The sequence below is a fragment of the Sinocyclocheilus rhinocerous genome, unplaced genomic scaffold (genome assembly GCF_001515625.1).
Source record: "Sinocyclocheilus rhinocerous isolate Xijiao unplaced genomic scaffold, SAMN03320098_v1.1 scaffold2773, whole genome shotgun sequence".
Lineage (NCBI taxonomy): Eukaryota > Metazoa > Chordata > Actinopteri > Cypriniformes > Cyprinidae > Sinocyclocheilus > Sinocyclocheilus rhinocerous.
Genome location: NW_015663019.1, coordinates 254,534 through 281,694, shown reverse-complemented (window position 1 = coordinate 281,694; position 27,161 = coordinate 254,534). Strand labels below are relative to the sequence as shown.

The 27,161-nt window shown below is 37.4% G+C and overlaps 1 protein-coding gene across 1 annotated transcript in view; it reads left to right on the top strand.

The window, feature by feature from the left end:
• Positions 1 to 27,161, top strand: part of LOC107728731 (TGF-beta receptor type-1-like) — a 44,918-nt gene that overhangs the window by 7,592 nt on the left and 10,165 nt on the right. The window contains exons 2-5 of the mRNA XM_016539021.1: positions 14,876 to 15,136; positions 20,996 to 21,160; positions 22,326 to 22,493; positions 26,687 to 26,843. Of these exons, the coding sequence (XP_016394507.1) occupies positions 14,876 to 15,136; positions 20,996 to 21,160; positions 22,326 to 22,493; positions 26,687 to 26,843 (751 nt within the window). The remainder of the gene's footprint in view (positions 1 to 14,875; positions 15,137 to 20,995; positions 21,161 to 22,325; positions 22,494 to 26,686; positions 26,844 to 27,161) is intronic.

Here is a 27,161-nt window from a genome sequence, read left to right as displayed (position 1 = left end):
TGGGCACAGTGTTAGCCTCGGCTAGACACAGCATTTTCAACCTACATTTAAAGGCAGGTTTATGAGCGGTTTACTCCTAGATGTTGACAAAATTCACCTTTAGCTGTTAAATGTTTTAAAAATTTCAGTCATTCTCTTGAAGCAAAAATATTGATGACGTCCTACACTACATAGTTTTTTTGTCCAATCAGATGCTTTCTATACTGAAAATGTCCCGCCCTCTTATACTGACCGCAACCAACTGGCAAGCAGCAAATCATGGGCTGTATCTGAAATCAGCCCTTATACCCTCATTTAGAGGTTGACCGATAGTGGATTTTACCTATAACAATAACTAGGTTGGACCGCAGTGGCCGATAGCCAATTAATCAATGGATAACGAAAACAAACTTAAAATTCCAGTAAAATAGTGTTTAACCTTATTACTAGGGATGTAATGATTCACTCAACTCACAATTCGATTCACGATTTTGATTTCACTATTCGATTTTCTCACGATTTTTTTTTTACAAAATGAGATTGAAGACATTATACAGTAAATAAAAAGGTGTCGTTTTATTAGGCTATTGCTGCACGTTTCTTTGTGAAATTGAAATATAACAAAACTACATTGAAATTTTAAAACAAACACCCAATCAAACAAGTAAAACAAATAAAATAAATCTCTTAATATGAACAAACTAAGGCTTTGTCTGTGCTCTTTCCATTTAAAATGAGAGGCAACCACTGGATTTTAATCATGATCCAAACAAAGATGCAGCATACATGCAACATGAGTAGTTTTTAATCTAAATTAGACTATCATTTCGAAATTTGAAGCAAAAACAGAATGTTCTGACTGAATGAGCTGAATGAGACGCAGATCACTCTCTGCCAGCAGGTGGCGCTTATGAACAGCAATGATACAGTGTTTCCGTGGTTACTGCTGTAAACAAGGCAGCGCTTATAAACGCTACTTTAATATGCATTGTTCAGAGGCAAGATGAAAAGAAAATACCACGTAAACTTTTCTAAAGATAGTCAGTTCCCCTCAGAGATACATTCATATAAACCCCCACCCCCAACTGTATCGCGATTCGTTTAACATCTCAACCGATTTGAATCGTCACATATTTGCATCGATTTTCGACCGGCTCGTGGTTAATCGTTACATCCCTAGTTATTACAAAAATAAAAGTGAAGTCTTCCGCTCTGTGCATTGTGCGTTCTCACGTTTCAGAGCAAACAGCACAGTTCTCTAGAGGCCGCTCTCGTACTGTATAATGACAGCAGACCTTCTCAGCCGCTCCAGCAACCTGGAAAAAATATTGGTAGGAATTTTTGCAAATAACCGATTGTTCCAGTAATCGGTTATCGGTGCCGATTAGTCGGTCGACTTCTACCCGCGTTCACTGTTCCCTACATCACTCCACTGTTATAGTGCATGGTATTCTCTAACGGCTAGCTACTGGCAAACAGTGTACGTCGCATGTACGCTCGTTATTGAGGTGCATTATGGGATTGAATGAGTGCAGTCCACAATGTTCACTATGGTTTCGAAGAATAAATAGTGGATGACAGATGTGGATTTTTTGATGGCCGATATCTTAGAGAGCAAGGTGGTCAATGGGCAATATTTATGATATTACACCATTTAGTTTAAATAACATGCATAACATTTGCTGCAATGAAAATTTTTATTATTTTAAATATTTACTAAATTAGAAATGTAAGATGAACCAATATGGATTTTTTTTTTTGAATTTGATAAAAAAAAAAAAAAATTCTGGAAAAATTAACAGAACTGTGCTTTAGTAACTTTTGCATTCTGTAATCCTGTTATAGTATTTTTCACAAATATAGAAATCGTTAAAAACACGAATAAAAAGGAAGTAAACACTGTAAGCAAAGCGTTTACTCTGTAGTTTTGGTAAGTTTGTGTGCACTTGGAAGACTGGTTAATGCTCATTTCACATAGTAAACAATGACATATATGACATGAATATGACACAGCAGCAAACTGGATGCAGTGCAACATAGTTTGAAATCATGCATTTAAAGATTACACTCATATCTGTGCTCAGGTGCATTATCGCTGTCAAAATAAAAGCTGCTTTTGACACTTATCAGCCAAACAGAAAAACTTGTAATCAGAAGATTTATTTGCCAAATTGTACGCACAGATGTCTGCTTGTCTGTAATGATTTGGTTCATATACAGTAGTACATATACAATCCACTGAGCTCTCAGAATTAAGTTGTGATGCCTTAAAATGTTGGTAGTTGCTTCAAGCGTCACTCCTTTTCATAACTAAACCGTATATGTTATGACAGAAGCGTGTATTCAGCAGTTGAAACAGGACTGTATACTACTGCTGTTTAAATCCCGCTCATCAGGCCAGACCCTGGTGTGTCTTGTGTTGATTTCAGTCTGGTCTGCAGCTTCATTGCGTGTTTATTTGCACACAGTCTGCTCTGATGTTTAGCCTACAACAGTCTGTCTTCATGATAGGCTTTGAAATATCGAGATGGATTATGGGCTGGAGAAACCGCTGTGCCAGTACCTGCGTGAGTGTTTCGCCATCAGCTATCACGAAATATTAGCAACAGAAAACAATCTTAACTTGCACTACAAAATTAATATGACCAATATTACCATGCCAGGCTGGTTTTTAGACTTGTACCATGTAAATATGGCAGTTTGTAGACATGACGTGAATACCATAGTATTCTTTCAGTTCTTTGGGCTACCGTGTTATACACACGCACAGCATGATAATCAATCACTCAGTACTGCGGTGAATATCAAAGTAGTTCAGATGACAATTTCATGTTTGTTTTTTGGTGACGTTAACAGGTGATTGGTCCATTTAAAACTTTAATAAATTGGGTAAATTTTGTTTATATTGTGCACGATTGATCAGAGATATTGTAGGCATGAATTAAGAATTTGTTTCCATGATTACTAATTTGTTCTCTAGGTAAATCGAAACAGATTCATAATTTGTGGCCATAAAACCATTTTTTCTTGCACATATATCAGTAAAACCGTTTCTTTTCCTTGGTTATTTTCCAGTTTGATGAAGCATGCCCCATTACAGCATTACATTCTGACATTCGTATCGGGTCTTTTTTCCAGTTTGGTAGAGTCTTTCAAGCTTAATCGAGCGAGATTTGTTGTTAGGAATGCTAACCCACCCACCCAACCACTTTACCAATTTACATCAGGATGAAGATTAATTAGCTCGGCTCTGAAAACTCCACACGCTCTTCAGTCGATCCTGTCTGCCGTTCAGAAAAGCTAAAGGTACGGTGCACAAACAGCCCACCGATTCAGACTCTCGGCTGCGTGCTTGGATTACACCGATGAATTGCCTTGGCGGCTGAGAGCATGCAGGAGCTTTCTGCCGAAAAGACATTGAACAGCACTTGGCTTTCAATGCCAGATCATTCAATTACTGCATTAGAGGTTGAAGCCAGAGGCTCAAAAGAGGTGAAATCCAATTGCAATTGATTCCCAAATTCAGTAGTCATTGTCTTGAGCTTTTTTCTTTCTTGCTTTGTGTTTGGCATCAGATGAAACCGCTTCCATCCTTTTGATTCCTGAGACTGAAATCCTGCAGACATTCCGTCCATTTATAAATGGTTTAGATGCTCCTAATCAGATTGAATTGGGCTCATTGAAAGCATTATTGAGTTGAGTGACTCAAAACTGCATGCTTTTCATGAACGACAAATTAATGTAATGATCTGTTTTATTCCATAACATAATTAAAGTATTCCTCTTTAATGTTTCAACAGGCGTTCTTAAAGGGCTCATGAAATGGAGAATCAAAATGTTCTTGATATTCAGACATATGAGAGGTTATTCCACAATAAATGAAAACATACTGCAAGTTTCAGAACTCACAACTAACTCCCCAGTTTTAAATATCAATTATTCTTTTCTACCCTTCTGGAACAGCCAGATTTTTGTCGGTAACATGAAAACCATCCGTTATCTATATAGTGACACAGAAAGTGATCAAAGACGGTTCTTTTTGTAATCGCTGCAGCAGCACATATCTAACAGTGATTTGATTTCTGCATTTTCACCAAAACTCCCATTGTAGTCAGTGACACAGTTTCCACTGCTTAACGAGTCTCTGATTTACGTGGTGTTTTCACTGTTATAGTTATGATGAAAGTATTGGATCATTGTGATCATGGTGTGTCAGTAGACATGACTGTGTTCGGCTACAGTGCAGCACTGCAACCTTCGATGCTCTAAATATAACGCTATAATCGATGCTTTTCACCATCAGTTCATGTTGGTTACAGTAAAAACGCAGTAAAAGTTTTTGAGAGAGTTCCACATGTAATGCTCATTTCATATGCAAAGTTGTTAGCCAATCATAAGAGTGGGCATTTCCTTCAAGTCTCACAGCAGACACGCCCCTTCCAACAGAGCACTCAAATCAGGTGAGAAAATGACCATTTATATCTAAATTATGATGAAAAAACCATGCTTAGCTTATAAGTGCACCTCAGGAAACATTATAAAATAATAATTTTTAAAAAGGCATTTCATGACCCCTTTATATATTTCAAGAGTTTTGTGAAGTCCTCTGATAGGAAAAGATATGAAGATGACTACTAAATGGCCCAAATACTTCACCCCAAACTGAACTCGGATTACTCCGCTTCATGTCCTTCCAAACCAGAATGCATTTAATTTTTCTGCAGAACGCTGTAGAGAATATGTTGCAGAATGTTCAGTTTGGACCCCATTGACATTCATTGTATGAACAAAAATTTTTTTTTTCAAAATACGTTTTGTTCCATTGAAAGAATCTCATACAGGTTTGGACTGACATGCAGATACATTAAGTCATGATTTTGCATGAACTATCCCTTTAAGACAAAATAAAGAGAATAAATCTGAATCAGAAGCTCTGTTCTGACTGACGTGTGTTCATGTGAGCGATGAGTATCTTGAATATGGTTCATTACTCCAGCAGGAGTCGTGTGAAAGTCAACAGATGACAGCAGGAGAATGTGAGCTGACAGCAACATCATCCCATGGCGAAGTCCTCCATAAAGCCAGTCTTCATCCTCACAGAGAACAAAAGCCTTCCAGCTTTGATGTGCTCACGTTTGGTCCAGCGTAGCTCACGTGTGTCGCGTGTCTCTGGAGTTTGGTTCTCCACAGTGATGGAGTAACGGCTGAAGCATTAGGAACGGCTGCGCAGCCAGTCGTGATGGAGAAATAACAGTGTTAGATCGTGTGAGACACAAACACACACTCGTTTGTTTCAGGCCTGCGGCATTGACTCCATAGACCTCAGATGACTCCCGGAAACTCAGGCTATTACTTTCAGTGATGCTGCAATCAAGTTTTTTGAAACTTAATTCAACTGGGTTGTGAACCAGTCAGAGTTGAATTGAGATTGCTTTTCATGTTCCAATTGAACTCCTGAATTTGAAGTAGAAAACTACATGCAGCATTGCATGAAAGAAAGCACTGCAATAAATGTGAGTTAATTACAAACTACAGGAAGTTGAATTGAAATTTGTAAACAAAATTGTGTTCATGTGAGCGAGGAGTATCTTGAATATGGTTCATTACTCCAGCAGGAGTCGTGTGAAAGTCAACAGATGACAGCAGGAGAATGTGAGCTGACAGCAACATCATCCCAATGGCGAAGTCCTCCATAAAGCCAGTCTTCATCCTCACAGAGAACAAAAGCCTTCCAGCTTTGATGTGCTCACGTTTGGTCCAGCATAGCTCACGTGTGTCGCGTGTCTCTGGAGTTTGGTTCTCCACAGTGATGGAGTAACGGCTGAAGCATTAGGAACGGCTGCGCAGCCAGTCGTGATGGAGAAATAACAGTGTTAGATCGTGTGAGACACAAACACACACTCGTTTGTTTCAGGCCTGCGGCATTGACTCCATAGACCTCAGATGACTCCCGGAAACTCAGGCTATTACTTTCAGTGATGCTGCAATCAAGTTTTTTGAGACTTAATTCAACTGGGTTGTGAACCAGTCAGAGTTGAATTGAGATTGCTTTTCATGTTCCAATTGAACTCCTGAATTTGAAGTAGAAAACTACATGCAGCATTGCATGAAAGAAAGCACTGCAATAAATGTGAGTTAATTACAAACTACAGGAAGTTGAATTGAAATTTGTAAACAAAATTGGAATATACACTAGCATTCAAAAGTTAGAAGTCAGTAAAATTGTTTACGTTTTTGAAAGAAGTCTCTTCTGCTCACCAAGGCTGCATTCATTTGATCAAAAATACAGTATACAGTAATATTGTGAAATATTATTATTGTTGAAAATAACTGATGAATTGACATTGCTTTTCAAGTTCCAGTTGAACTGAATTTGAAGTAGCAAACTAAATGCAGAATCGCATGAAAGAAGTATTGCAAGAAAGCAGAAATAAATTATTTTTTAAATGTTGGTTTGACAAAGTCTTGTTTAAAAGTAAAAAAAATATATATATATATTTTGTAAGGTCTATAAGCCTTAGTGACAGAGAGAACAGATAGGAATATTATATAATGAAATAAAATTAATAAAAATTGCATCTCTTCTGCTCACCAAGGCTGCATTCATTTGATCAAAAATACAGTATAAACAGTAATATTGTGAAATATTATTACTGTTGAAAATAACTGATGAATTGACATTGCTTTTCAAGTTCCAGTTGAACTGAATTTGAAGTAGCAAACTAAATGCAGAATCGCATGAAAGAAGTATTGCAAGAAAGCAGAAATAAATTATTTTTTAAATGTTGGTTTGACAAAGTCTTGTTTAAAAGTAAAAAAAAAAAAAAGTTTGTAAGGTCTATAAGCCTTAGTGACATAGATAACAGATAGGAATATTATATAATGAAATAAAATTAATAAAAATTGCATTTATTGCAAAAATGTAATAAAAATTGCATTTATTATTAATTCCAGTCAGCGATATGTTTGACATGTAATGTAGGCCATTAGTTGGTGGTTATTGTAAATATAATTCAGTAAAATCAAATGGATAACATTCTGTTGATATGATGTCTATTTTGTAATGTATCTTCCGATCAGATTTTTAGACATTATTGTTAACTAAGAAGGTATGAGACATCCTGTGGCATCATGGGACAGTAATACTGTTGACCAATCAGAAGCCAGAACTATAAATATATGATTTGAATACGTTCATAATTTTAGGGTTTATAGGAGTTAATTAAACAGTTTAATTATGACAGTCAGTCACACAGTTATGCTTGGTATCAAGAAACAAACATCTTGGTTTTCCTTTTGGTGACCGTCTCTTCCTTTAATCATGACTCTTCTATGATCTGTGAATGAATGCGGGAGTAATGTGCTGGATTAATATGCTGGAGTAGTACTCTGGAGTAGGGATATGCCGGTATCAAATTTTCATGTCACGATTAATTGCTAGTGCTTTTATTACGGTATACGGTATTATCACGGTATTGAAATTTTGTTTAAAAAAAAGTGCTGTCATAATACAGTATAACAGGTTTAATAACTTTTTTTCTTATAACAAAAATAACTGAACATTTAAATGCAATAAAGCAATACAGAAAAATGTATAAAGTTAAAAGTTTTACACTAATGCGCTGGAGTAGTACTCTGGAGTAATGCGCTGGAGTAGTACTCTGGAGTAATGCGCTGGAGTAGTACACTGGAGTAATGCGCTGGAGTAGTACTCTGGAGTAAAGAGCTGGAGTAGTACTCTGGAGTAATGCGCTGGAGTAAAGTGATGGATTAATACGCTGGAGTAATGCGCTGGAGCAGTACTCTGGAGTAAAGAGCTGGAGTAGTACTCTGGAGTAATGCGCTGGAGTAGTACTCTGGAGTAAAGAGCTGGAGTAGTACTCTGGAGTAATGCGCTGGAGTAAAGTGATGGATTAATATGCTGGAGTAATGCACTGGAGTAGTACGCTGGATTAATATGCTGGAGTAATGCACTGGAGTAGTACTCTGGAGTAATGTGCTGGAGTAAAGTGATGGATTAATATGCTGGAGTAATGCGCTGGAGTAAAGTGATGGATTAATACGCTGGAGTAATGCGCTGGAGCAGTACTCTGGAGTAAAGAGCTGGAGTAGTACTTTGGAGTAAAGCTCTGGAGTAAAGTGATTGATTAATATGCTGGAGTAATGCACTGGAGTAGTACTCTGGAGTAATGTGCTGGAGTAAAGTGATGGATTAATATGCTGGAGTAATGCGCTGGAGTAAAGTGATGGATTAATACGCTGGAGTAATGCGCTGGAGCAGTACTCTGGAGTAAAGAGCTGGAGTAGTACTTTGGAGTAAAGCTCTGGAGTAAAGTGATTGATTAATATGCTGGAGTAGTACTCTGGAGTAATGCACTGGAGTAAAGCACTTTTACTCCAGTGCATTAAAGCGCTGATTTCATGTTGACTGGAGTAATACGCTGCACAGTCAGTCCTCAATCCCTGGTTAAGTTTGGCTGTAGGTTTTGTTTTGGTCGTGTGAATCATTTTCCCGAGCTGGAGTAAAGTGATTGATTAATGCGCTGGAGTAGTACTCTGGAGTAATGCACTGGAGTAAAGTGATGGATTAATATGCTGGAGTAATGCACTGGAGTAGTACGTTGGAGTAGTACTCTGGAGTAATGCACTGGAGTAGTACACTGGAGTAATGCATTGGAGTAGTACATTGGAGTAATGCGCTGGAGTAGTACTGTGGAGTAAAGCTCTGGAGTAAAGTGATTGATTAATATGCTGGAGTAGTACTCTGGAGTAATGCACTGGAGTAAAGCACTTTTACTCCAGTGCATTAAAGCGCTGATTTCATGTTGACTGGAGTAATACGCTGCACAGTCAGTCCTCAATCCCTGGTTAAGTTTGGCTGTAGGTTTTGTTTTGGTCGTGTGAATCATTTTCCCGCTCCGCCTCGCAGCAGCGCCCATCTCTGTTTGCTGACCCTTCCCAAAATAGCCCTGTCTTTGGAGGTCCGGCGTCCTCCAGCAGATTGAGAGCGTGAGCACGCCTGAGCCAAACACTGACTCAGTGTTTACACACGCCTGTGAACCGTGCAAGGATCCATTCAGGCTGATAGTCAGACAGTAGACGACGGATCAGAGATCTTTTTCTGTAATGTTTCATTCTGGTGATATGGAGCTGTGCAGATGTTTGCAGGCCGTCGACATGCTGCGCTCGATGGGTGAAAACCAGCAGATCTCGCCATGATCCACTGATTCTTCTGCTCAGATACATTCATATTAAAAACATTGTGAAGTCGACATGAAATCATGACTGACTGATTTCACCTTCCTAATGCATGTCAGGCAAAATATAGAAGTGAAGAATTGGCTTTTTACAATTTAAATTAAATTTGCCACAAACCACAGGAATGTGAATTGATAATTATAAACTAAATAGGAATATACAATAGCATTTAAAAGTTTGGGGATGGTAAGATTTTTTTACTTTTCTGAAAGAAGTCTCTTCTGCTCACCAAGGCTGTTTATTTGATCAAAAATACAGTAAAAACAGTGAAATATTATTACAGTGTAAAACAGCTGTTTTCTATGTGAATCTGTTAAACTGTAATGTATTTCTGTGATGCGCAGCTGTATTTTCAGCATCATTACTCCAGTCTTCAGTGTCACATGATCTTCAGAAATCATTCTAATATGCTGATTTGCTGCTCGAGAAACATTTCTGATTATTATCAATGTTGAAAACAGTTGTGCTGCACAATATTTCTGTGGAAACTGTGATGCATTTTATTTTTCAGGATTTCAGAAAGTTCAAAAGAGCAGCATTTATTTTAAATAGAAATCTTTTGTAACATTATAAATGTCTTTACTGTCACTTTTGATCCTTTTACTGCATCCTTGATCAATAAAGAAATGTATAAATAAAAATAAAAAAAAACTCAAAGTTTTGAACAGTAACAACTGGATGAATTTTTACGGTGCAAACTATCTAACAGCCAAAGCACAGCACATTAATTAAAACACACCGCTGCTAAATGTGGAAACTAAACATGCAAACACTAATCAGCCGCACTACTGTTAGTGTTCAGCTTGGTTTAGACAGGTTCTGTTTTTCTCTCCCGTATGCAATCAAGACATTCATTTAGACTAGATTGCCTTGTCAGAGCAAACCGTCAGTGTATTTCCACCAGACTAAATATCCAGTCTGAGATTCCTGTGCGAGCACACGCTGTCCTCCGTCAGTAAAGCACACGTGAAGAGGAACAGCAGGATCCGCTGGCAAAGCCTTGAGCTGTTCAACAAGCCGTCCTTTCCTCTGAGTATCACCCACCTGTGTCGTAAATAAACACGCCTTATGAATAAGGCCATGTCTTTGCTACAGTGACAGCTCTGCTTTCCAGCCCGGTTGCTTGGATTTATAAATACATATGAATATGTGAGGGCTGTTATTAGCGCTGCACTCATTGCCTCGGCTGTGTTTTCCTGCGGCTGCTGACAGACTCATGGAACAAAGGAGAGCCAGTGCAGACAAAGAGAAACGCTCTTCCAGTTTCGAGTGTTTTTACCGTATAAATCAGCAACGCTTCGTAATCAACAGTATCATGAAGCTACCATTACTCTCTCTAGAGAAGACTTATATATTAGATTCCTTCAGCGTAAGCTTTATAGCACGAAACAGACCACAAAGGATAGTTTGGGGTGAGATTGTGTAAAGGAAATGTGATTCTCTTGTTTGTCAGATATAGAGCTGAACATGTAATCAAAACAAGCATAATCTTACAGATGTGTGTTTTGTGTTTCTCTTCGGTTCCTGCTGGTACACAAAGATAAGAGCTTAAAAATCACCCCACACTCAAAAATATAGTTTTTTTGTTTATGGTTTTGTTTTGTTTTTTTAGTTGTTTTGTTCTTATTTTGTTTTTGGTTTGGTTTGGATTTTTTAAAATCTATTTTGTTTTTAGTTTATCTTGTGATTGTTTTGTATTATTTTGTGTTTACTGTGTTTTTGGTTTTGGTGTGGTTTGTGTTTTTGTTTGGTTTTTGTTTGGTTTATTTTGTGCTTTGTGTTTTGTTTGGTTTCTGCTTGTTTTGTTTAATTTTGTTTGGTTGCTTATTTTGTTTTTGGTTTATTTTGTGATTGTTTTGGATTATGTGCTAATTTTGGTTTATTTTGTGCTTGTTTTATTTTGTGTTTGCTTTGTTTTGGTTTATTTTGTGCTTGTATTGTTTTTGGTTTGGTTTGTGTTTGTTTAGTTTTGGTTTATTTTATACTTGTTTTTGGTCTGGTTTGTTCAGTCAAAGCATGTGTTCATAAAGGAGCAGAAATGTCAGAGCACAGTGCATAACATTGCATTTAGTGGCGATATCCTAGGGATAGTTTAGCGCTAAGAGTGGCAGCGGGATGCACACGCTCACAGCTCCATTCCCTTTCTTGTTCTAGCAAACCCACGTCACTTATTTTCCAAACAATTGTGTTTGAATGACTCGCTATAACTGCTCTCCGTGTTCAAGGCTGCTGGAGAGAATAGAGAAACCTTGAGCAACACATGGAATTCAAACAGCTTGAGTCCCGCTGCCTTTGGATTTCAGACACGTCCTCAGCTTTTTCAAGGTTTCTTTTCTTTTCTTAAGTAAGTAGCAGAGGATAATCCCAGCGCTCTGCATTGCGAATGGAAGCGAATGCATTGAGAGCGCAGCTGTTTAGCGACACACCTCAGCTTTGCTCAACACTCACTGTTCATCGCTGCAGGTGTTTGTGGCGGAGATCCGATAGAAAGCCTCTGATTAGCCCGTACCGCGGCTTTTATAACGACATGTTTGAGGACCTTCTGAAGGCTTTTTGCGCTTGTGAACATTTACCTGATAAACCTTGTGTTCGTGAGCCGCACAGAGCCAGATATCCACATAAATGTCAAGATTCAGCCGCAAAAGCATTTTATTAAAGTGTCTTGCCATATTGTTCATGTCTCTAGTAGAGATGGGACAACCAGTAAATTAGTACGGTTGACTAGGTTTTTTAATTAGCTTTGATTTTGAATAAGTGGTACTTTAATTAACATGTTGATAGCACGTAGTGCTTTTAAAATGAAAAGATTGCCACTTACAAATAAAATGGAGAAAATAATTGTAGTGTAGTATTTAAAAAATAACACTGGCTAAATAGACAATTTAAGCAGCTTATTTAATTCATGCTTAATTTGTTAAATGTAACAATAAAATACATTAGAATTTTTATCAATTTTAAATTAAGTTACACTTAAAAATGAGTTATTACCTTGTTATATTTAACCATTTTTAAACATAAATAAACACTTCTGAATTGTGTTTGTATGAAAACTTGTTCCCACCATGGGGAAAAAAATTAAAAAGGTAATTGTGAATATTTATTTTGAGTTTATATCGCACAATTCTGTTTTCCTGTGTTCTGCCAAAGGATAAAAAATAAATATTTTAAAATATTAAAATATTGTTTTAAATAACATTTTAAAATTTACACACACACACACACACACACACACACACACACTCATGCTATTTATTAAAGTTTATACGCATATAATATGAAAATATACACATTATTTATTAAATGTATTAAATGTTAGAGTTAATTTACAGCTAATGAAATAAATTTATTTTACACAAAATTGTTGTCTTACGGAGCCCCGCACATGACATGCAAGAAAAAATAAATAAATCATGCGCACGATTTAGCCTGCTATTTTTTCCTGCATGCCATGTGCGGGGCTCCGTAGTGTCTGAGTACTAGACTGAACGGAACTATCTGCAGACTGGTGTTTGTGTTCTCGTGTGCTGTAAGCAGCAGAGCTCATGTGAAGTTCCTGATCGCCTCGAGGGAAATGATACTGAAAGTGTCTGGCGTTTGTGGCGCTCGCAGGCGTCGAGACGTTCAGATATGCTGTGCTGGTTTTACAGTAGTTTGTGGTTGTGCTCAGTCGTGCTCCACCCAGACTCACGTCACGCCTCTAATATCACTCTTCCTCTCTGTCTGTCTCCTCTGTGAGAGGACAAATCTACTAAATGTGTGTGTGTGTGTGTGTGTGTGTGTGATCCTGGTGAGCAAGCACTGCTGTCACAGACTGGCTGCAGTTCAAGGGGTTCTTCAGCCCGGCTCGGTCTGACAGATCATCAGCAGAACTCACCTCACCTGAACCCATCTGAGCTGCATGCTGATCACACAGGAGTTAGTGCTTCAGGCGTCAGTGTTATCATCACAGTAACACCAGTTCAGTGAGTGCAGCGCAGCCAGACACACATGCACACGTGTTAGAGACAGTCACGATGGTCGACTGCTCAGTTTGTGAGATCAACTGTTTTTTCTTTGTTTTTCAAGTTTTTATATTGTTAGCTGCAGTTCTGCGCTTTGACAGTAAAAGTATCACTGAGAGAAGCTGTCTGCTGTTCAAACGTTTGCTGTTCATGCTTCTGAAAGAAGTCTCTTCTGTTCACCAGGGCAGCATGTATTTGATCAAAAATGCAGTAAAAATTATGACATATTATTACAGTGTAAAACAGCTGTTTTCTATGTGAATATCTGTTAAACTGTAATGTATTTCTGTGATGCGCAGCTGTATTTTCAGCATCATTACTCCAGTCTTCAGTGTCACATGATCTTCAGAAATCATTCTAATATGCTGATTTGCTGCTCAAGAAACATTTCTGATTATTATCAATGTTGAAAACAGTTGTGCTGCACAATATTTTTGTGGAAACTGTGATGCATTTTATTTTTCAATAACTAGTGCAGTTCATCACAAAATCTGAACTTTGGTCACCATTCACTTCAAATTATTATTATTTTGGTAACATTAATTAGTAAGTTAGCAATAGTAATGAATTAAAATGAGTAATTAGTTAAAATGAATATTAATTATTTTTAAAAACTGTAACTGTAATCCATTTACAACATATCAGATTTGGTAAGTTTATACAGTTGAGAACCGGTCCAATTTTACATTCAATTGCATTGAAAAAGCAGCGGATGATGTTCTTTAGGGCTGCCAAGTGAGTAAAGCTTTTAAATCTAATTATTGTATGTTGTGCCAATTAATTAATCTAAATAATCTCATCAGTTTGGGCTGAGAAATGACCTCTGAAAAGATCATTTAAAGTCTTTATTGTGTTAAATGAGAAAAGCATTCATTAGACATTACAAAATGTAGCTTTAGAGAGAAATATTTTGATTCGACATTGCATAAATAATGACAATAAATAGGTATTAATTGTTTTGAAATTAATATTGATATATGAAATTATAAATAAAAAAAAAAACTCTAAATATGAAACTAAAAGCGTCAGTAAGTGGCAAGTCACAGTTTTAATGAGTGAGTCACTGAATCATTCATTCAACCGATTCGTGCAAACGGCTGATTCATTCAGAAACAAAGCAAGTGACTGTCTTAATGAATCTGAATCACTGACTCACTCGATTCATTCAAAACTGTGGATTCAGAGATGATCAACAGTTCTGCTGTGACCTTGATTGGAAAAATCTAGAGAAATTGAGCAAAAACAGAAAATATTGTATCTAAAATGTAACACAACATTAACTTCTTGTTTATTGAACTGTTGTATAAATCAGCACTCTTGCTGGTGTGATATTGCTAAACTACATTATATGATATAAATATAAGAGGGTGATTTTTTCCTCATATCTTGAATTTTAGGCTCATATAACTGCATTCTGATAGACTCCATCAGTCAGTCAGTCGTCCTGCATCATGATCATCAGAAACTGCATCAATGTATGATGATGGACAGCTCTGGACGGGGCGCTGCGTTAAATGCTTTAATCACGTTATTTTGTCTATAATTAATTGCACCAAATGAATGCATTAAATCAACAGGCCTAGTTTTGTTCTCATAATTCTGAGACGCTGATGTGATTGGTTTGTGCTTGTTTGCAGCCTTACAGTGCTACTGTCACCGGTGCCCGAACCACACGTGTGCCACGGACGGCCTGTGTTACGTGTCCATCACTAAATCCGGCGGAGTGACCACACAGCAGAGCTGGTGCATCAGCGAGAACGAGCTGATCCCGCGAGACCGGCCCTTCGTCTGCGCTCCCTCCGCCAAACACGACTCCGGCATCTACCCCATGTGCTGCGACACCGACTGGTGCAACAAGAACCCCGACCTCACCTCATTCCCAGGTCAGACGCACCTTTGTGTGTGTGTGTGTGAGTGTGTGTGTGAGTGTGTGTGTGTGTGTGTGTGTGTGAGTGTGTGTGTGTGAGTGTGCATGTGCGTGTGTATGTAATCACAAATTTTTAGCTAAACTGTGCAGTTCTTTTTTATGTTGCATTTTAATTTGTAAATCTGAACAGTTGCAGTTATGCAGTATTAATCTGCAGAATCATTCCTGAAATGACCTGAAATGCTCGTTCTGTCATCATTTCATGCAGGTCCAAACCTGTCTGACCTTCTTCTGCTAAAACAGAAAAGATACTTTGGAAATGGTCTGTTTTTTTTTTTCAGTGACAGTCAAATGGATCAAAAACAACATTAAAGACAACTGACTTTCACCGTATGCACAAAAAAACATGTGAAACACGTAATGTCCAGTGTTCAAACTGATACTGTGTTTATTGGCTGTTTAAATGTGTAAAATGAACACTTGCTGGCGCTCCACTGTGAAAGGCTGCAGCACGTCTCTGTCACACAAACCCCAGTGCCGTCTGAAGCAGAGCAAACTCACACATGTGCGGTTAGCGTGATCTCAGCTCTGGATGAGTGTAGTCTGAAGAAGCGATCTCAGACGTCTGTGTAAACACAGGAGCAGACGGCGTCTCTCTCAGCCTGTAGGGATTCTCCTCATAACCTCTGTCCTTCTGCTACCAGATATTCTCTGTTTTCATCTGATTAACTTGTCTTGTGTGGCTGTGGATGTAATGTAAATCCGCTGGGGTTGAACCACACAGTGCGTGCTTGCTGTTTTCAGGAGCTCGATGTGCTGGAATGCGTCTAGACGCTCGTCTATGGGAACGTCTGACTTAGACGTGAAATGATAGTGTTACGAGGCTTCTGAAGAAACGCTCAGAAGTGACTCGTGTGTTTCTGCGTGACATGGACTCATTGTGTGTCTTCACTCGATATGTCACCTGAGCCGCTGAAAGATCGACACGCAGACTAACAGAGAGCGTTTGTTTGATTCACCGTAACTCGCTCTCACTCTCAGAACGCTCGGTTTAGAGCTGACCGTATTACACACAAACCTCAACACACTTTCTGGAAATCTCTGATCTGATTGGCTGCTATTTTGTAACTTCCAAACGTGTGGCACGATTTGTCCCCACATTCACATGGGTACAGTGCTATTTAAGTATCATTTATATATTACTACTATTATTAAACTTTTATAGTTTTATAGTATTTAAGTATTGCTATAGTATTTATTAATTTATATTTATATTTTGTTTTCATATTAATTTTTGTTTAAGTTATTATTTATTTAGTTGTTTTAGTACCTAAACTTAAAAATGTAAGTGTTGCCTTGGCAACTAACTGAAAAGTTTTTCATCTAATATTTTTTTAATATTATAATTTATATATAATTTTTTCCATCTAATATTTCATATTTTATTTTATGCAAATATTTAATTATTTTATAGGACCAAATCTTAGATTGTCTGATTCGGTCTGATATCCTACATACTTCAGCTTTATTTCATTTACTGAAAACAATTTTTACAAACCCTGTATTAAAGAAAAACACAATATTTGATGTAATGCACTCCTAAAGGTCTGAACTGAAGGGCCCCCTGCGGAGAGAGCAGGCGTCTGTTTCTCTGCTCGTGTTTTCTGACGTCTCTCTCCTGCTCTCTCGTTCAGTGCCGTATATATATATATATATATATATATATATATATAAATGTGGTGTCTTGGCAACTAACTGATATGTTTAAGTTTACGTTTTTTCATATAATATTTATATTTTCATTTCAGCTTAATTTATTTTACTATCATTGAGATACTATTATAGTTAATATTAATATTTTGGTTTTAGTGATTTTTTTTTTTTAGCTTTTGTTGTTTTCAAAGATACCTTAAATATAAGAAATGTTGCCTAGCTGAAGTAAAAATAAGTTTTTTAAAAAATATTGATGATCCCTGACCATCACTGCTTTGAATGTGCACCGCTGGTCATTTTCTGTCTTGTAGTGAATGCTTGGCTCAATATGTGTTTCAGGTATCGAGTCGTGTCTTTACGCCCATGTCTGACTGACGAGAAACGTTCCGGGAGATTCCTGTTATTCTTGCTTTATTTACACGCTTTTCACTTCATATAATTACGTGTTTGTCTTTCTGAGCACCTGCGCTCTTTTATGTGTCTGCGTGTCTGCTCTTCTCTTTGTGTGTAGTTTGTGTGTCACCAGCATCGTTGCACGACAGGCATTAAACACCGGCTGCCAGTGTAAAGATGTACTTATCTTAAAAGAGCAGGGCGTGTTCACACCAACACAAAAAATCGGTCTGATTTCCGTGTACAGTATGTCTGTTCAGACCCATGCATTCACTAACATTAACTAACAATGAGCAGAATGTTTGTTACCGCATTTGTTAACTTTAGTTAATAAAAACAGCTGTTCATTGTTGGTCCATGTCAGCTCAGGTTCATTAAATGACATTAACAGATACAACTTTTGACTTAAATAATGCATTAGTAAACGTTGGAATCAACATTAACGTAAGATTGATAAATGCTTTAGTATTTTCCGTTGTTAATGATAAATAATGTAGTAAAGTAATGTGGTTTATGTATAAAGGTGAGTTGATTAAGACTAGTTTATTCACTTTATGTGCTTTAGACATGTTTCACATCATTATCATCGCATCTTTGCGTGATTGCTTAGTGAATCAGGTATTTGAACAGCTGCCCAAAAGAGCCAGTTCGCGGAAAGTGTCTTGATTCTTCCAGTCTGAGTCCAGTTCTGGATTCCTCCTCTTCTGTTCGCTTGGCATAACAGTCTGCTCGTGAGCGCCACCTAGTCATCGCTATGTGAGATCATGTGGCCAAAAGCATGAATACTGTACTGGTAGTTGTTGTTTTTGTTTGTTTGTTTTTTGTTGTTGCAGTGTGACGTAAAAGAGGTTAGGAAACGCGTCGCAGTAACGGCATGTGCATGTTTGTGTGCATTAGAATTATAATTACAACAACTTTTCACACGTCTGCTTGTGTAACCAGGCTTTAACTCCTAAGACCCTCTTCATAATCAACATAATCAACTCTTCAACATCACTCCCAAAGATGGACTCTGCTGTTTTTAACCTAAATAGACACTGATGCATTTAAAAAAAAGTGTTACATGAATGCATTTTAGATTTTTTGTCTAGTATTAACCTTAAATGTCTTAGCTTCTTGTTAAGTGTTATTTATTCTGTTTTCGCCAATGAAGATAGCCTTGCTGCTGACATGGCAACAATCAATCAATCAACCAATCAATCAATCAATCAACCAATCAATCCCAAAGTCTGTATCAGTTGCATGTAAACTGGAGCCAGAGTCAAATGTGACGGAGCAGAATGCATGCAGTTATTAACATCACATAGCTTTTAGGAATCTTTATATTTTAAGTTTTCTATATTTTCAAGTGCATTTATAACACTATCCTTTGTGTTATATTCATTTGGCATTGAATTACAGAAGACGAGTTAACGCTGCTGTGTGGCTGTTTCTAATACAACGCCTGATGTCTCTCTTCTCGTTTGAAGTCATAGAAATGCCATCAAGTTTTTCCCCACTTTTGCTACTGGAGAAAAATGGGAATGCAGAAATGATATTGGTTTCGGTTCTCTAGCATGACTTTTGTTTGTTTGTGTTTTATTGGACAAAAATTAAAACATTATACAAAAAAGTCCAAAAAGACTAAGTCATACACATTTCAAAACTGTCAAGGATAAAATACACAAAAAAGCCATCGGCTTATTTCCATTGTGGTCCTCGGTATTTTAAAATAGACGAACAAATCATCAACATCTAGTTCAGAAACTCACCACACAAACGTCAAAACATCAATGATGAAACAACGTCCCTTCTAAAAATACTATCAACATGTATCTCTTTAATACACTCAGGTTATTTATTCCAAGCAACAGAGCTAGTATATACAAAACACGCTCAATAATATATATCATTACTACTCGCCCTTGTAGAATGACAGTGAACATCTCTTACAAATACATAATAATCTGACAGATACTTTGGAACCATTTTCTTTAATATCTTAAACACCATCACTAGTTTTAGAAAACTTAGAAGACTTGTTCTGTAAATATGGAAACTCTCCATTTAAACGGCATCTAAAGGGATTGTCCAAATTCTCACATCGTTTACTCACCTTTATGTTGTTCCAAACCATAACAAACTTTCATCTTCAAAACAAACATGAAGATGTTTTTAATGTTCTCTCATAATTTGTGTCCCTTCATTGAAAGTCCATTCCACCGAAACGTTGACGCTTCCAACAGTTCATATATGAAGCAGGCGGATTAATCCGAGACTTCAGACTTGATATGATGAACGGATTTAATTCAGGCTTTTATTCACCGATAAACATTGATCAACACACACATGTAGAGTAACTGAAGCTCAGATGTGTTTAAACCTCAGTGGTTCTGAATCGTGAAAAACGTGAATCTCTCCGGTTTCATTAAAAATATCTTCATTTGTGTTCCAAAGATGACTGACAGCCATAAGATCTGCACGACACGAGAGAGTCACTGATGGCAGAAACTTTACTTTTTGTGAGCTGTCGCTTTAATGGATTGGCGAGACATTTCACGGACAGTTGTCAGTATGCTTTATATATTAATAATCTAAAGAGATTATTTTTGATTTGTGACCCTGGAGCACAAAGTTCCACTTTCTTGCTGCTGTAGATCAGTGTATCAGAAACTGGCTTTATTCACTGATCCTCAGGACACTGTTTAGCACTCGTTTGTGGATTGAGATCCATTCGTCCTGACGTGAGCCGTCTGAGTTTAGTGCAGGGATGTGATCTGTGACGGCAGATACCCTAATTTTTTGGAAAGAAATTAACACTTTTATTCAGGCTGCGCATCACAGAAATACATTACAGTTTAACAGAGATTCACAGAGAAAACAGCGGTTTTAAATTACAATAATATTTCACAATTTTTGTTGCATGTTTGATGCAGTAAAAGCAGCTTTGGTGAGCAGAAGAGACTTCTTTCAGAAACATTCAAAATCTTACTGAGCCCAAACTTTTGATCGTTAGCGTATATTTGCACATTTACAGAAATTTGTAACAATTAATTGAAGTTGTCAATAAAAAAAAAAAATATATATATATATATCAAAATATGCTACTTGATCAAATTAATCAAATAACCAGTAATGAGTAAAGTCCATATTTATTTATTTATTTATTTATATTCATAGAGTGCAAAAGGAAAAAGAAGGTTGATATATGAGCCGAATCTGTCTGGATGTTGTAGGTCCAGTAAGAATCATCTGAAAGACTGCACTCACATAATTTGTCAATAAAAAAAAAAAATATATATATATATATATATCAAAATATGCTACTTGATCAAATTAATCAAATAACCAGTAATGAGTAAAGTCCATATTTATTTATTTATTTATTTATATTCATAGAGTGCAAAAGGAAAAAGAAGGTTGATATATGAGCCGAATCTGTCTGGATGTTGTAGGTCCAGTATGTTCTGTAACAGCTGCGTGTGTGTGCTCTGGTGCAGGGCTTCCTCTGCTGGTGCAGCGGACCATCGCCAGGACCATCATCCAAGCAGGCCTCTTTTTCCATAAGAGAGCCTCTTTTCGCCCCGTTCTGCTATTTCTTGATGCGTTTAGTCTGTCTGGAGTCTTTTAGACGTCTTCAGTCTGAATCTCTGACCTCACGAGTGAGTCTCGTATCGCACACATCTTCATCTGTTCGTCTCATGTCTGTCTCTGCCGTTCTCCGTTTTTCTGTACACAATGATCTTTCATTGACATGTCGCTCCTATTTATTGTGGATTGCATGACATTTGATGTGTTTCATTCCACTTCTTCGGGGAGGTGTGGAGGGGCAAGTGGAGAGGAGAGGAGGTGGCCGTCAAGATCTTCTCCTCCAGAGAGGAGCGCTCCTGGTTCCGCGAGGCTGAGATCTACCAGACCGTGATGCTGCGGCACGAGAACATCCTCGGCTTCATCGCCGCCGACAACAAAGGTCAGCAGCACTGGTGCATGCTGGGACGAGCGCATGGGTCTTACCGTGATTGTAGGGATGCGCGATATATCGGCCGATAAATGGTTTTGTTTTTTTGTTAATGTCAAATTTAGGCCGAACCACAGAAAACAAAATAAAGCGCAGTCATTGTTTCCTACACATTCCTGCCTGTTAACTCTATGCAGCTGGTTATGCTTTGTGTAATGCATTTATATATGTATGATATATATATATTTATTTCTGATTAGTATTTGTTGTGCATGTTATTGATGATTTCTTATGCTTATATCGCTTGGTTTTGACCGTTTTATTGCAGCTGCAGTTTACAGAGTTAGTGTTATGACGTGCAGATGCAGCGACGGTGTTTATTGGTTTTATATGTGAAAATCTGGAATCTGAGGGTGCAAAACAATCTAAATATTGAGAAAATCATCTTTAAAGTTGTCCGAATGAAGCTCTTAGCAATGCATATTACTAATCAAAAATTAAGTTTTGATATATTTACGGTAGGAAATTTACAAAATATCTTCATGGAACATGATCTTTACTTAATATCCTAATGATTTTTGGCGTAAAAGAGAAATCTATAATTTTGACCCATACAATGTATTGTTGGCTATTGCTACAAATATACCCCAGTGACTTAACACTGCTTTTGTGCTCCAGGCTCACATATGATAAGATTAATATAATAATTTTGAATATGATCGTTTCATTGTAAATATGGTGATTATGTAAGGTGCACACCCAAACAATACATAATAATAATAGGCTAATTATTGATAAGACTGTTCAATAAGTGCATCAGTTTCAAGATATAAATCGGAAGATTCAGAATTATCGGCCGATATATCGGTTTTCAAATATAAAAAAAATATCGGCCAAAATTTCCGTGTCTGTGCATCCCTGCTTGATTGCACCTGATTTTACAGTAGTTACACATGTGACTCTGCAGGTTACCTGTAAGCACCAAGAAACGAATTGAATCAGAATCAGATTCAAATGAATCAGTAAATTTGTGTGTTTTTTTCGCCTGATATTTTACCTGCCGAATGCATGCATTTGACACCTGACAGTGTTTATTTAGTCTCTGAGTGTCCTGTGCTGAACAGTCTCAGGCTTGGTGTTTGTGGAGGTCTGTCTAACGGCTCTGTTCTCGTCTCAGATAACGGCACGTGGACGCAGCTGTGGCTGGTGTCGGACTATCACGAGCACGGCTCTCTGTTCGACTATCTGAACCGCTACACAGTGACGGTGGAGGGCATGATCAAGCTGTCTCTGTCCACAGCCAGCGGCCTGGCGCACCTGCACATGGAGATCGTGGGAACGCAAGGTACACTGTGTTTGTGCCGAGTCCATGTTGGTATTTTTTTATGAACGGCTAAAAAACTACTAGAAAATACTCGTATTTTTGGTGTCTGAATCGGCTCATTTATATAAAAATACACAGAGAATGCAGTTCATACAGACAAGGGCTTCAGTACGGCTCTTCTATAATATTTTATATTTCTAAATGTAAATTATTTAGAATTTATTTTTTGCTTAAAGTAAATGTCAAAGAGTTACATCCTGACTTCAAGAAGAAACATCAAGTCAAGTCAAGTCTGCTTTATTGTCAATTCTTCCACATGTACAGCACATACACACAGAGAATTGAAATTGCGTTACTCTCAGACCCTTGGTGCATACAGATAACACTAACAGTAGAACATAAATACAGATAGATACAGATTAAATATAAAATACAACTATACAAATATACAAATAAGGTAAAATGTAAAAAATGTAAAAAAAATACATAAAGCAGCACAAGGCACATGGCAGATAGAGTGCAAACCAGTGACTCATCAGAGGCTGAAAGTCTTGAAAAGGAAGCCTTAAGTAGCTTAAGTATAATATATATGTGCCTCTAGAAGCTTGCGTTCTGCAAGTGAACGTCGCTTTATTGTTCATCCCAAAGAAGCACAAAATCACTTTCACAGACTTCTACATTAACTGTTCCCTCCTGGTGGAATGAGCTGCCCAACTCAATCCCAGCACCATCTTCAAGAATCGGCTAAAAACACATCTCTTCCATCTTTATTTGACCCTCTAACTCTAGCACTCTCTTTTCTAATTCTATTCTTTAAAAAAAAAAACTTGCTCTATGCACATTCGTAAACTCTATTCATTTACTAACTGCTTGTTTTCTTAAAAAAATTGCTTCTCTAATCTTTTTGTATTCTATCTATTTGTTTTCTTTTTATTTATTATACAATTAACCAAAGCAAAAAAAGGCCTCTAACACTAGCTTGCTCTATTCTTTTTCTATTCTATCTGTTTTCTTTTTTTATTTATAAAAAATAAAAAAAAACCTTGCTATGTGTACTGTGTTAAGCTAACTGAGACTTGTTATAGCACTTCTATCGTTGCTCTTTTGTTGATTTTGATTGCTTCTATTGTCCTCATTTGTAAGTCGCTTTGGATAAAAGCGTCTGCTAAATGACTAAATGTAAATATATTGTTTCTTGACATTTAAGCAATTTTTTTAACTAATATTGACGCAATGTTGACCATCATGACTGTGTTAAAGTAATTCAAATTCTGAAAAATCAACCATAATCTTACCTTTTAAGACATGGCAAGTTCAAACCTCAGTGGTATTCATAATTAAAAATATATAAAAATATACATTTAAAAATGCTTTTTACCTTGAAACATTTATGGTGAGCCGTTAATTCATCTTCACACAAGGCTGTGCTGTTTTAGTTCCAGTGAAGCCAAATCGAGCCTTCAGCTTTACAGGCCCTGCTCATTCAGCCAGCGTTAGAAGTATTTATTTATTTAAATGATGTATAAAAATAGCACTTTGAGTCACTGTTTGCCTCTAGAAGTCCAAAACTGAAGCATTTTGCTTGATTTAGACTTCAGTCAAGAGAAGTTGATGGGGTTTTGTGAGAGCTTCATTTACCGACGGAGCAGCTTTATTACATTCGTATAATTGAGTCGTAATGCCTCATTACACTGTGAGAGAGTCTGATCAAGCTCTGAAGATCAATTCAGCACGGCCTGTTGCAGTATTAAAGCTATAACAATGCACTCATTTGTTGACTGCTAAAGTAATGATGTGTGCGATTACTATTGCTTATTTTTAAACCCCGACCATAAGTAGTAAACTTCAGCGCATAGTCACAGCTTGTGCTAAAGACATTATTAATATGAAAATCATAAAGTGTGATTACTTTGCTAAGCAATCTGGGTTATTTTCAACTGGTGAAAAAAATCACTCAAGTTTGGGGTTCATGAAATGTTTTCATGTTTCTGAAAGAAGTCTCTTCTGCTCACCAGAGCTGTGTTTATTTGATAAAAAATACAGTAAACATTGTGAAATATTATTATGATTTCAAACAGCTGTTTTCTATGTGAGTCTCTGTTAAACTGTAATGTATTTCTGTGATGCGCAGCTGTATTTTCAGCATCATTACTCCAGTCTTCAGTGTCACATGATCTTCAGAAATCATTCTAATATGCTGATTTGCTGCTCAACAAACATTTCTGATTATTATCAATGTTGAACACAGTTGTGCTGCACAATATTTCTGTGGAAACTGTGATACATTTTATTTTTCAGGATTCACAGATGAACAGAAACTTCAGAAGAACAGCATTTATTTGAAATAGAAATCTACTGTAACTTTATAAATGTCTTTACTGTCACTCTTGATCAATGTAATGCATCCTTGAAGAATTAATTTCTTTAAAAAAATTATTTATTAAATCAAACATATTTGGATTGTAGGGAACCTAAAAACAATCTGTAACACCCGAGCAACCTCCCTAGCAACCACCCTGAGCAGGATGCGCATAGCAACATGCCCAGAACCCCTTAGCAACCGTGTCACAGCTGATGGAGGTGCGTCTGTGGTCTCCTGTCAGCTTCAGGCGGAGCAGCGTGTCTGTGTCAGATTCATGCTGAGGCAGGAGTAATGAAAGCGTTTGTGTGAAACGGTCCCGCTGCTGTGTGTGGGTGTACATGCATTATGCATTATGCACTATGATGCAGGCGGCTGTGACATGAGCGCATCTCACTGTAACCGTCAGACGTTTCCCACTGCCTTCAGTGTCAGACATCAGTTCAGCTGCACTCTCTGCTTATGAAAAATCATCTGCTAGTACGGAAATACCCGTGTCAGATGATCATACTGTGCTAGTGTTTACCACAGTATATACCATGCAATTGAATCAATATTTGCTTATGTGTTTACATGTCACTAAAGATTCAAAGAGTTCAAAAAAAAAAAAAAGCCTAGGTCCATGGTGCATAACCATGCATCGTTTCTTGACATGTTATTGCTTTAATATTCAAATTGATACTTTTATTCTTCAAGGATGCATTAAACTGATCAAAAGTGACAGTAAAGACATTTATAATGTTACAGCAGATTTCTATTTCAAATAAATGCTGTTCTTCTGAACTTTCTGTTCATCTGTGAATCCTGAAAAATAAAATGCATCACGGTTTCCACAAAAATATTGTGCAGCACAACTGTGTTCAACATTGATAATAATCAGAAATGTTTGTTGAGCAGCAAATCAGCATATTAGAATGATTTCTGAAGATCATGAGACACTGAAGACTGGAGTAATGATGCTGAAAATACAGCTGCGCATCACAGAAATACATTACAGTTTAACAGATATTCACATAGAAAACAACTGTTTTACACTGTAATAATATTTCACATTTTTTACTGCATTTTTGATCAAATAAATGCAGCCTTTGGTGAGCAGAAGAGACTTTTCAGAAACATTTGAATGGCTGTGTACATATACAAAAAACCATGCTGGGACCATTGTACGTGTCAGAAATCATGGTATTACAGTGATACATGGCAAAATAGCATTATTAGAATGGTACATGTCTACAAAAACATGGCTTGAAAAATGTCCAGAGAAACCCTAGTTCAAATCTGTTGTGTTCTCGAAGGTCTAACACCAACCAACATGTCCACAAAAACAATGTTTTACCACGCTACACATCCACTTTTACAATACTCTTCCAGAAAAGACCTTCTTTTGGCCTCATTTCAAGGGAAAACTCACCCAAACATGACCATTCCTGCATCATCTACTCGCTCTCATGTCGTATAAGAGTCTTTAAGACTCGCAGTCATTCAAAACACGAGTGAAGATGGTCAACAGAAGCTCAAATGTGTCAAACACACACGTTTCAGCTTCTGTTGTCCATATGCAGTATATACACGTGAAGAAACGCCTAAACTAAATCTAAAAATACAGTTGCATTTATGATGCCTTTATGTGGAGTTTAGAGGAAAGGACTGTCAACGGAGGAGCAGAAATCCCTCAGCTTTCATGAAAAATGTCTTCGTTTGTGTTTTGAAGAAGTCTTGTGGGTTTTTAGTGACGTGAGTGTGAAGACTTGATCATTTCTGGGTGAGCGATCTCTTTATCCGCTCGGCTCTTCTTGAGAAGGTGCACTCTTCTCCTCCGATCGTCAGCTCTTTCTCTAATCGTGTGTTCCTCCAGGCAAGCCTGCTATCGCTCACAGGGATCTGAAGTCCAAGAACATCCTGGTGAAGAAGAACGGCACGTGCTGCATCGCAGACCTGGGTTTAGCTGTGCGGCACGACTCCGCCACCGACACCATCGACATCGCACCCAACCACAGAGTGGGCACCAAACGGTACGCCCTCCTGTTCTTCAGACGGATTTCAGCCGTCGTTATGGTTGAGGGGACTGGTTTAGCCGTATATAACTCTGGGAAGGCGTTTGAGATGGGTTAGTGAAGGTTCATCTCAAAGTCCTCGATCACTGGTCCAGAGCTACTGCTGCTAGCTTGTTAGTCCTGCTGGGAGTTTAGCTGGGTTTTGGGGTTTTCATTCGTTTGGCTTTTTATTTAGTTTTCTCTCCTACTGATGGGAAGTGTTTTTTTAAAAGACAACATGTAACGTGTGTCTTGTTGGCCCATACATTTCTATTTTATTTAATTTAATTTTTTATA